The sequence below is a fragment of the Semicossyphus pulcher genome, unplaced genomic scaffold (genome assembly GCF_022749685.1).
Source record: "Semicossyphus pulcher isolate SPU_LCO1_2020_fin unplaced genomic scaffold, fSemPul1.0.p SCAF_9, whole genome shotgun sequence".
Taxonomy (NCBI): Eukaryota; Metazoa; Chordata; class Actinopteri; order Labriformes; family Labridae; genus Semicossyphus; species Semicossyphus pulcher.
The window spans coordinates 24,961,243-24,972,090 of NW_027211770.1; the positions used below are offsets into that span (position 1 = coordinate 24,961,243).

The following is a 10,848-nucleotide window of genomic DNA, read 5'->3' on the forward strand; positions in this document are numbered from 1 at the left end:
CAAACTGAGCTCAGCATCAGGGACCACCGTCCTTCCTGCCATCTGGTCTCTCCTGCTTGCCCTCAAAAAATAAATTCTGACTAAAACCACTCTTTCTCTCTCTTTCTCTCCCAGGGGTCCATGCAGGTGAGGTGAGGACAAGGACAAGATTTGCATCTTCCCCATCTGTCCATCAACGAATCAAGTGCCTTGGTGCCGGCCACCCTCATGTCATCTCAACCACAACGGGCACCAAACAAGCTCACCTCAGACAGCCTGCACAAAGCAAATATTTGAGGCCATTACATCTTACTTATCCAGGCCTCTGTCCCTGAAAAGATCAACAGTGAAGGGAGTTGTTGGGAGACAGAAAGAGAGAAGAAAAAGTGGGGGAGGAAAAAGTAACCCTTTCAAAGTGCACCCTGCCTGCTATTTCTGCTGCGCTGTGGGCAGGCAGCGTCTCATTTGGGAGTGATCTTGGCTGACAAAAAAAGGACTCCCTTGTGCCCTGCCTGCCGATCCAAATGCCTGTATAAATACTAGATAGAGATATCATTTTGTCTGGGCTCTAACACCGCCCAACAAAGAGACTATCTATAGAAGACATTACAACAACTCTGTGGTGTCCTGAATTACTACCCATCTATTATCCTTCAAGGAAGAGTCAACAGCTATGATAACAGGAATGAGACGTGCCACAGTTTTCTTCACTTAGAAAAAAAACAATATAGAGATTTTCACTGGGCCAAAAACTGCGCTCTGTGGGACACCAGAAACAGTTATTTGGGGATTGTTGTTTTCATGTCTATCCCAGCTCAGTGATTCAACATGAAGCCCCTAACACCAATTGGATCCCCCTCTCCTCTGAGGCTCCTCAACAAGGGTCCAGACTACCTTCGCAGGCAGATAGATGGTGGAGGCAATGGACGCTCAATCAGCGCTGTAGAGAGGCTTGAGGCAGACAAAGCCAAATATGTTAAGAGCCAGCAGGTGATCAACACCAAACAGGAGCCTGTTCTGGTGCCCTGTGCTACCCCACCACCGCAGCCCCGACGAGCCTTTTCCACCCCCGGTAGCCTGACGCCTCATCTTCCCCCTCGCCGTTCATCAAACACCGCTTTCTCTACACTCTCTGGCTCCATCAACTCAAGAGATGAAAATGAAAATGATGACTCCAGGAAGGAGAACAGACGGACTTCTGTCGATGTTGAGGCGCGCAACAGGAGCAATGTGAACAATGTACTACCTCCAAACCCTAGGACTCCTGGAAAAAACACTTTGGTAGCGCCACACAGTGCTCCTGTACTCAGAAGAAGCACAGGCAAACGCATGCTTCGGCCAGACTCCCTCGTCATTTACAGGCAGAAAAAGGAGTGCAAAAGCCCAAGTGGTGCAGCAGAGGGAGAGAATACTAACTCGGATATAAAGGGTTATAGTTTTGTCCGACGCCTCTTCCAGGGCTCCATGAGGGAGAAGAGTAGTGGAGGTGAGGGAAGAATCCAGAAGATGGTAATCGGCGAAGAAAAAGCGCCATCACGGGATGGAGACTCTCGCATGTCTTGGACCATTGACAAAGACATTACAGATGGTGGCCTCGGGAGCAGGAGGTCTAGTAAAACGGACCAAGAACGCAGCCCAGGGTCACTCCCCAGCCCTGGGTTTAGCTGTCCCCTTGAACTAACTAAAAGTGGATTAACAAATGGCACCACTGATGGAGTTAACAACGGTATCACCGATGGAAACCACCCAGGTAAAAAAGATGATGAAAATGACCCTTGGAAGCGGGCATCACCTCAACCAGCACCAAGGAGGAGGTTTGGGGAGTTGCAGCGCTCCAAGTCGGACCTGCGTCTGCGCTGCTCAGTAGCGCTATCAGAACAGGAGAATTTCTTTGACTTCTGTGGGCTGGACATGGACATGATCGAGCGTCTGGGTCGAGACAATTTCCTCTCTGGTGCAAGCTCCATAGACACACTGTCGTTGGCACTCCGCAGTGTAGGTGGGGATGGCTGCGGGGGCTCTGAGCCCAGTGAGTTCTCCCGACACTCAGGAGATGGATTGTTTCAAGAGGAGCTGGCGGATCAGCTGCCTACTGGTGTGTCAATAATAGAGAGAAATGCTCGCGTCATCAAGTGGCTTTACGGGTGTAAGAATGCAGCACGAGAGGGACCCAAAGAGTCGACTGTTTGATATAGGGACAAGGAACCATGTGTCGTGGAGTGCCAAGAGTCTGAAGGCTTCTGCTCTGATAAAACCTTTACCCTTTATGCAGAAACTTGCAGCTGAAATGCACTTCAAACCAAAAGTCAGAGCATTGAATCATCACTGAATTCAGGACGAGCTGTGATTAGCTTGCAGCCGTTCCACAATGCACCACAATAGAAGAAATAGTACTTGTTTCTATTTTTGAGCCCCAAGCATCAATGCAAGTCAAAGCAGCTAAGCTTCACGAGGTAAAGCTGCAACAAAATCTGATTTTTATTTTAAATCTCAACGAGTGTCAGTCGACTTAGGTTTTGATTCAGATGCTAATGCGGGTTAGCATTCCTTGGCACATGATTACCTTCACTCCCTTGTCCCCCCTTGACTCCAAAGAGACTGTTTCTTTAACTGAAAGAACAACGACAGCTACTAGTTATATCTTGTCAAATTGATATATTGTATTTATAGATCCTATGGAAGTATTGTGTGGGTGAAGACAGACCTTACTGGCGACTGGAACCATTTCTCCATGCAAAATGTTTTGCTATCTGTGTGTTTGTGTGGCTGTGTTAAGAGTGGACATTGCCGTCCTCTCTGTCTGTCGCCTTTTTTCAGTAAGTGACCGAACCGGATACAACACTGATCTGGAATCAGCCCCTGTGACCCCTCACGAGGCACATAAGTGTATGTTCGTCACGACACAGTCGACACAGTTTAGTGTCCTTGACACCAACACTCTCCCTTAATGATTAAATTAAAATGGAAAACCACTAAGCTATGTTTTTTTCTGAACTGGAAACTGTTGTGTGAGTGTGAAGTGAACCATGAGTACCTCATTCGGATCTGTCCCAGTTTAGTTTGTGTGTTGCTTTTCTTTTTTTTTTTTACTCCTTAAACGCAGGCGTTGGAACAAACATGCGAGACGCCCCTGTGGGGTTGTTAATGCACTGAACTGGATAGAGAGAGAGGAAATGAAAGATAGAGATAAAGCTTTAACTCTTTACAGAGATCCATCTCATTTAATATTAAACACTGAGCTGGATTCAAAGGAGCACCTACATCACTGAAGACAAGGAGCCGTGCCTGGCCAGTAATAATCAGCGTTTCATCTCATTTTCTAAACCCTAAAGGGGGTCAATTCTCACGCAGTAAACACTGAGCAATAATCTCTTGTGACACAGTTATTGATTAACAAAGCTAATGCTTCCTGTGTGTTCAGTGCTCGCAGCTGTGTAAGCTGAAGAGTTACAGAGATGAAAAGCAGGGAAAGACTCCTGTGTATTTATATCTCACAAAAGAAGTTTCAAAATTGAAGTTAATTGCGTAAGACAATATACTGGCCGCTAAAGGTAAAGGAATTCAAGATGTTGGACTGCAAAATGTTTCAGGTCACTTTCACCATCTGTCAGCTAACAGACGTTCAAGCTTCCCAGCTGCCTCAGTCAGCCGGTTTCCCATCAAAACAAGCAGCCCTCCTCCCTCTGATAACCAGAGGTCCTACCTCACTTCATCCATCCTTCAGTGATTCTCACTTTATCTCCATGAAAGGTCATTTCCATTGCTTGGCCTGGAGGATGCCACTGAAATATGAACTGGAGGTCTGCCGAGGTATGCAGAGGTTAGACTGAGAGGCGTTCTGGGCACGTTATATTTGTACATGTGATAAATGTACACAATTACCTGCAGCTTTGAAAGTTTTTTATGTCTTGTAATCATCATGAGCATGGCACACTCCTGACACCACTAAAACCTGGACTCTTTTTTTGTTTAATATTTCCCCGTTAAAATCATTTGGTTGCATGTTTACATAGTGGCTCCATGAAATTCAGAATCTCTTTTTCATTTGATATGTTTGAGAGATTTAGTTTTTATTCCAAAGAAGTTTGTGTATGATGTACACGGCAAATAAACACCAAGAAAAGAAAACATTGTGTGAAGCTGTTTTTTTTGTTGTGTTTTGGGTTTATTTTACAAAAACTGGACACATTGCAGTCAAAATTAACTTTTTCTGCATTAATAATTCATCCAACATTCACTTTCCAATGTAAACTAAAATTATTAAGCTACATAAGAAGAAATAAAGCCGTCGGTATAAAAGCATACAGAAAAGGCAGTCACTGAATTGTTCTCTAATCTTCTTAGAGGGTAACGGTCGACTGACTGCCTTGTGAAGCTGTCTTGTCCTTGACTCTTTCTTACCTCCCACAACCACATCACGTCTCATTTTTCACATTATCTCAAGTGGCAATGGGCTAATCCTTTTAGCATTCCCTGCATAGTAGGTTCCTGAGTGTGTTGCAACAGGTTGTGTTTATAGACAAGGAGGCCTCTGTGCGGCCTGATGCTATGTCTACGCTGTAGGAGAGAGCAGACCCTCCAACCCTGTCTGCAGACTCCTCCTGACATCCTTTGTCTCCTCTTCCATTTTTAGATCTGACTCAGCTTTTGTTTCCACATGCACCACTTAGCTGGGTTCAAATAAGTCTCCCTAAGATGGAGTCTTGAGGTGAAAATATCAGGTGACATGTTTCAGAAATGATTGACAGTAACTGACTTAATTGACATTCAATATTTTAGAACATTCACTTTCTTGCTAGATAAGAGATTGATACCACTCTTTTAATCTGTCACTTAAATATGAAGCTATAGATTAGCTGGTTAGCTTAGCATGAAGACTAGAAACAGGACAAACAGTTGGCCCAACGTAGTGTGTGGCAGTGTACAGATCAAATTAACATCTAAACAAAACCTAATTTATTTCTCAGCTTTAAAAGTAATGAATTCATTTTTGTTCTTTGAGGAGAGCCTAGCAGTTAGAGCTAGCTGTTAGCTAGCCTGGCTAGCTAGTTTCCTGTCTTGCTACAATATAGGCGAATTAACAACTCTAGATCAAGACTTTTAGGTGAGATTAAGAAGGAAAGATACTACTCCACAGTCTGTATGGTTAATATTTACATTTAGTCAGCTAACCGTTAGCTTAGCATAGCGTACTTCCAAACAAAGCTGACTTACTAGTACCTCCAAACTTCACCAATTTAAACATTTTATCTTGCTGATTTAATCTCTTCAATAAAGGGTAAAAAATTACAATTCTGTTTGCCTTCAAGTAACCAGTGGACTCTTCAGGAAGTTAGTGGTTCCATGACTCAAAGTTTCTGTATTACTTTGCAGATGAGGGTAGGTGTATTTTGCCACTTCTTACTTTCTTTCCAGTCAAGCTAATTGCTAACTTGGCTCCAGCTACAGACGTGAAGGTGGTATCAATTTTCTCATCTGTTAGAAACAAAGCGAACAGGCTTACTTCCCAACATGTCAATATCTTTCCCATCAAGCTATCCAAGCTAGCTTAAAGCCTGCAGATTGTAATTAGACCATGTCTGAGCTGTCTGGCTACAAGTTGCTCCGTTATTCACTGTCCATTGAGCAGCCCCAGGGTTCGTCTGAAGATGACCTAATCTGCCATAAGACTTGATGAAATAAAGGCTTTTTTTCAGACAGGACTTTCCCTCATGAGAGGCCCAAAAGGAAATTTAAGGATACATTCATTCCCTTGGCTTCGTTATGCAGACACTGAAAGAAATGTTGCTAGCTTTCTCAGATAGCCCTGAAGTCTTAAAGTCTCACAACACATTCAGAGTAACTACACACATAAACAGACACAAGTTGGATTCTCCATCCCGACCTTACTTCCCTTTCCCTCTCTGTCTTTCCCAAACCAGAACAAAACAATAGCCCTCCTGTGTGGCTGTGTCTGTGTTAGTTACTCTGACCGGAGGGCCTGCTGTGACATCCTGTTTTGGGTTCATAGGACAGGGTTTAGGCATATGGTCATGTTTTGGGTTTGGCTTTTCTTCCTCAGTCTCCCTGGAAGTAAACAGACAACAGCTGGCAGCGTAGAGGACAATTCAGATCTTAATATTATAGAAGTTAACGAAGGTCTAGATTGTTCTAGTGTTGAGGGTTGTTTGAGGGGAAAGTCAAGCTTGTGTACACGTTTAAAATCACGCAAAAAAAGTGCTTGGTAGTTTGAAAAGTGGATGGTAAACTGGCAGGGATCCACGACTCCAGGCTTTGATGCTGCTGATGTGGTATTCCACTCACATTAAACAACACCACAGGGGGCTGAAAGACCTCCCGCTTTACACTTTGCCTACGAGCAAATCCTGTCCAGCAAAGTTCTGACCCATTTAGGAGTTTTAACTGAATCTCTCGAAACATCAGAATACAACTCTAAGCAATTTAATAACCCACAAACGCACGACATCTAACTTACAATTAGCTCAAAGCAGTTGTGGGTTTACTTTGTTCATTTTGTAGGAGTGTTGCTTTATAGCACTTACAGCCACAAAAGAATAACAATCTTATTTCTAGGGCAGCTAATGAAAATCTGATCCGAAGTTTTACACTCACTGCGGTCTTGAATGCTCCTGTCACGACGAGATTTAATCAGGGTCACGTCATAGAGGCAGGCACAACGTGAGCTTCTCTGACAGGAACTTTTCATGTCCGAATGGCCTAAAACACATTTGACACATTTGTAGCTGGGTTTTTTTTCCTGTTTGCTTTGAGATGCAATAATGTGTGTCAGGGTTAGCATGGGTTGTGAAGTGTGTAAAATCTGGCCTAGTTCTTCTGCGCCAGCAGCTTCAGCAGACTGTCTACGCTTGAGAGAAGCTCAGCTCATGACTCAGGGACAGAGCGGCTGAACACTTACAAAACAAGCACACAGGTCTGTATGATCTGCTGGGATAAGAATGCTACTTGTTAGCCAATTAGCAGCTGTTACCAAGGTGCAGTCCCATCAGTGATGTGCTAGATATATCAAAAAGCTACAAGCAGAAGGCAATTTGTAGAAGAGGACAGGAGGTGTGTCCCACTTCCATACTACAGTACACACCGATTCTGACTAGATTTTTAGAACGAGTCCCTAAACAATAGAAAGTGGCAAAATTAAGTATCATCAAAGATACTTGATAACTCTAGACTGCAACATAAAACAAGAAGTTGAGGACAAAAAGTACGACAGAGGAAGAGAAGACTCCAGGAACAAAAGTTTGTGATGTTCAACAGGATATTTTTTCTAAATAATCAACATTGTTCAAAGTTAACTACCTAAAGAATAACTTGTAACGTGGGAATAAATGTTAAATATCACTAATGACCTGCTTCTGTTCAAACTTCACAAGCCCTTTTTACACTGCTTTTCTGCCTCAGCGCCGTAACGAAGCTCCGCCATCATGCAGCCTTTGTCATTTTACATTGGACAAAGCAACGCCGGTGTAAAGCTGCCCCAGTGTGTGTTTTTACAAAGCGCTCCGGCGTGCAAAACGTAAAAGAGATGTAAACAAACAGCTTCAAATACACACACACGCCGATGTTCGGCCCTGCCGGCTCCGCTGTTTACACATCATTACACCTCTGTTACTACCTTCAGTGCAGGCTCAGAGGCGGAACGACTTCGCCCCACCATTACACCTCTGTGAGTTTTACATAGAAGATAGGACGTAACAGAGACGTAATAATCCCGCCGTGTAAACGGGGCTACAGTGAATGGCAGCAACAAGTCATCTACCCAGCTGCACGCCCTGTTGCTTTATCAGTGTACTTGGTTTTCTTAAAACAAGTGAGAATTAATGTGTGGAGGCACTTGGACTCAAATACCATAGATGACTGACTTTGTTAAATCAAACTGTCTTACAGTAACGTTATTTAAAGGCACCTTAAATCAACTGACAACAACAATCCTACAAGTTTAGTAAAGGCTCTATGTTTAATGTTTATATATTAAATCCAACAAATTCTGCACTGACTGATATCCAAACTTTTTTTTCCCTGAAAGCCCCAGTACGTAATTTTGGAACTTGAGAATCAGCTCAGGTCTTAAATCATAGACGGGGGCAGGACCTGAACGTGACCCCACAGTTTGATTTGATATACAGTTGCAGACTGACTCGTGAAAAAGATACCAAAATAAAATCCTCATAAGTGAGTCCAAGGAATGACTGGAATGATCCAAAACAGCAGCACTTGCATCAGTTATGTAACTGGATTGCCAAAATCCAACAGCTGGCTTACATCTGGGAAAGCACCCTACCAGAGCATCAGTCGGAGATAAACGCTAACTGTGTTTTACCTGCTTAGTTTCCTAACACACGACAAAGCTAACTCCACTTTTCTGCCACGGCCCCCTTTCACTCCCGAGCTTCGCCCTCTAAACAGCTGAAATCTTAAACCAACGTTGGCAGGAGGTGCTGGGGGAATCTGCTCTGTTGTACCCCCACCTCAGTAACAAAAACCATCCCTGAGCTGGAGGTATCCTATAGCTACATCAGGTCATAAATCAGAGCGGTGGCCCTCTTTCATTCCCCCTCTCTCATGCGTGACCTCTGCTTCCCAGGGGGTCAGGGAGATGGGCTGCGCCTCGGGCCTGTGGGAAACCTGACCAGGAGCCAAAGACCCTCTTCAAATAACGATCTGACGTCAGGAGAGACTGCAGCAGAACAACGGCCGGGCTACCGGAGGGGCTCTGGTTTAACCCCGACTGAAACTTACAGGAAGAGGAGACAAAAGTTTTACGTGTTTTCTTTTTTACTGAGCGGGGAGGTCTGTTGACCCTCATTGTAGATAAGGGCGAGGACCAACCTCAGCTGGGCTGAACCGAAACTGATAATTGAACAGTTTCCACTCAGGGAGTTGTCCAGCTAATGACTGCATCCTGGTTTAGGTGTTAATTCAGTTGACTTTAACCTCTGCTGTCTTGTAAAAGAGCCACTGTATTCCTGCGATTTTACACACACATTCACAATAAAACATTAAAAAGCATCACAAAGCAAGTTGCCAGCTGTCTCCTGCCTTGTTAACTTACAGTAACTTAAAGCCAGATAATCTAATCTTCTTGTACTTTTCGTCTTCCACAAAATAATAAAAATAAATCTACTGGGTCACCAGAATTGTTCAAATTCTTATATTTACAGGGAAAAGGATTCCTTAACCATCATATTTAATATCTTAGCGAATCTAGATTTGTGATGTATGTATTTATTACCTCCTTTTGTTCTCCAACCTACGATTTTAATAATCAGTTTTTGTTATGACTAAACAATCCGACTTAATTACAAGAATTGATTAAATCATTGATGAGTAGACATGGCTCTGTTGTCATTATTTTTGAGCATACTGTAAATAAATTCTCATATACTAACCTGCTGGGAGCCAGACGAATCTGCAAGGTTGTGTTTGATTTGCTCTGGAAGATGAGTCTGGTCCCCGTCTTTTTCAGACAGATTCGGATCAGGCCTGATTCAGGTCAGGCCAATCCCCAACTTGGGGGCGGTTTAGAGTAAACCGAAATGAGGGGAGAGAGAGAGGGAATGACCTGCAGCAAATGGTCGAGGGTCAGAGTCAAACCATCGGCTGCTACATCAAGGACCGTGCCTTTATACATGGGGCGCATGCTTTAAGCGCTGAGCTCAGCTGACGCCCCACGACAATTTTTCTGAGTGCTTTCTTAAGCGCTCTTGAGGCATTTTCGTAAACAACCAAGATGGCTTTTAAAAGTTCTGAATCCAGTTAAAAGTTCTGAAACAAACTGGACTGTAGCTACCTAGCTTAGCAGCTAACTGCTGTGTCATACATTTCGATGCTCTGATTTGTTGCAGCGTCCATGAGGAATGTTGGCCTGTGCCAGGCGATAACACCTCTTGGAAATGGAAAATATACTTAAAGTTATCAAACATGCCACATAAATATAACAATATTATGATTAATTCCATTATCAGTCTGCCAATTATAGGGCTGAAGCAATGTAAATGTGATACAGTGACCTGCCCTATTATTTGGCACAAAACTCCACTGTAAAACCTGCTAACGTGATAACCTAAATGCTTTTATTTGTTGCCACATAAAGGAGAGAAATAAATATTCTCTGTTGAGACAAGTCCAGTGTTTTGGATATCAGGGATTGAGGCTGTGTGGTCGAGAAGTGGGCCAGGAAGTAGGCTAGCTACAAATAATCCTCAGTGTTTGTTTTCACCTGCTCGGAGTGCAGATTAGCCCGGTCTACTTCATGTTCTGCTGTGAGAAAGTGGAACACTTCTCACTGTTCAGTGTATTAAATCAAAATACAAACATTGAAGCCTTCTGTGTTCTTTCAGTTTGGTGAAAATGAAAAAGAATTTCATGCTTAACAATTGCAAATGTCTTGTGGTGAGTGGCTTAGATGTGTTTTAATGTTGTCAGGGAAGATACGCCATAAAACCTAACAATCTATCTTAATAAAAGAAGTAAGTTCAATTCACTCAACCCTCAAATCCTCAACTTACGCATTCATTTTGAGTGACACTTTAAGTTGTAGTAATAGATTACAGTCAGTTACATTAACTTATTTAAGTCTAAATTGAGTTCAAAGCATTTTTAGAAATCGTAAACCCCACCCGAGGGCTGCTCTGATGCAGTTACCGGTTTTTGCCGGTTCAGAGGAGAGCGCAAAAGAGAAAAAGAAAGATGATACGATCGAGCGATAATTTGCTTACACCGCGTCTGTAGCCTGCTGGGAGTATTTGTGGAGGGAAACCTGCATTTTATGACTGTTGCTCCACTTGGTTGTTGGAGGAGACTTGTGAGTAACTTTGAGAGCAGATGTTCCTAAGAACAAGAAGTAAACAGGTT

At 43.2% G+C, this 10,848-nt stretch overlaps 1 protein-coding gene across 1 annotated transcript; it reads left to right on the forward strand.

The window, feature by feature from the left end:
- The first annotated feature begins 624 nt into the window (after nucleotides 1-624).
- Nucleotides 625-4,092, forward strand: fam110d (family with sequence similarity 110 member D). The gene has a single exon (XM_069656673.1). It carries the CDS (start codon nucleotides 808-810, stop codon nucleotides 2,167-2,169), a length of 1,362 nt encoding a protein of 453 aa, XP_069512774.1. The 5' UTR covers nucleotides 625-807; the 3' UTR covers nucleotides 2,170-4,092.
- Nucleotides 4,093-10,848: the final 6,756 nt, after the last annotated feature.

What these genes read in the sequence shown, in the direction of transcription:
- fam110d (XM_069656673.1), top strand. Translation starts at nt 808, where the DNA reads ATGAAGCCCCTAACACCAATTGGATCCCCCTCTCCTCTGAGGCTCCTC.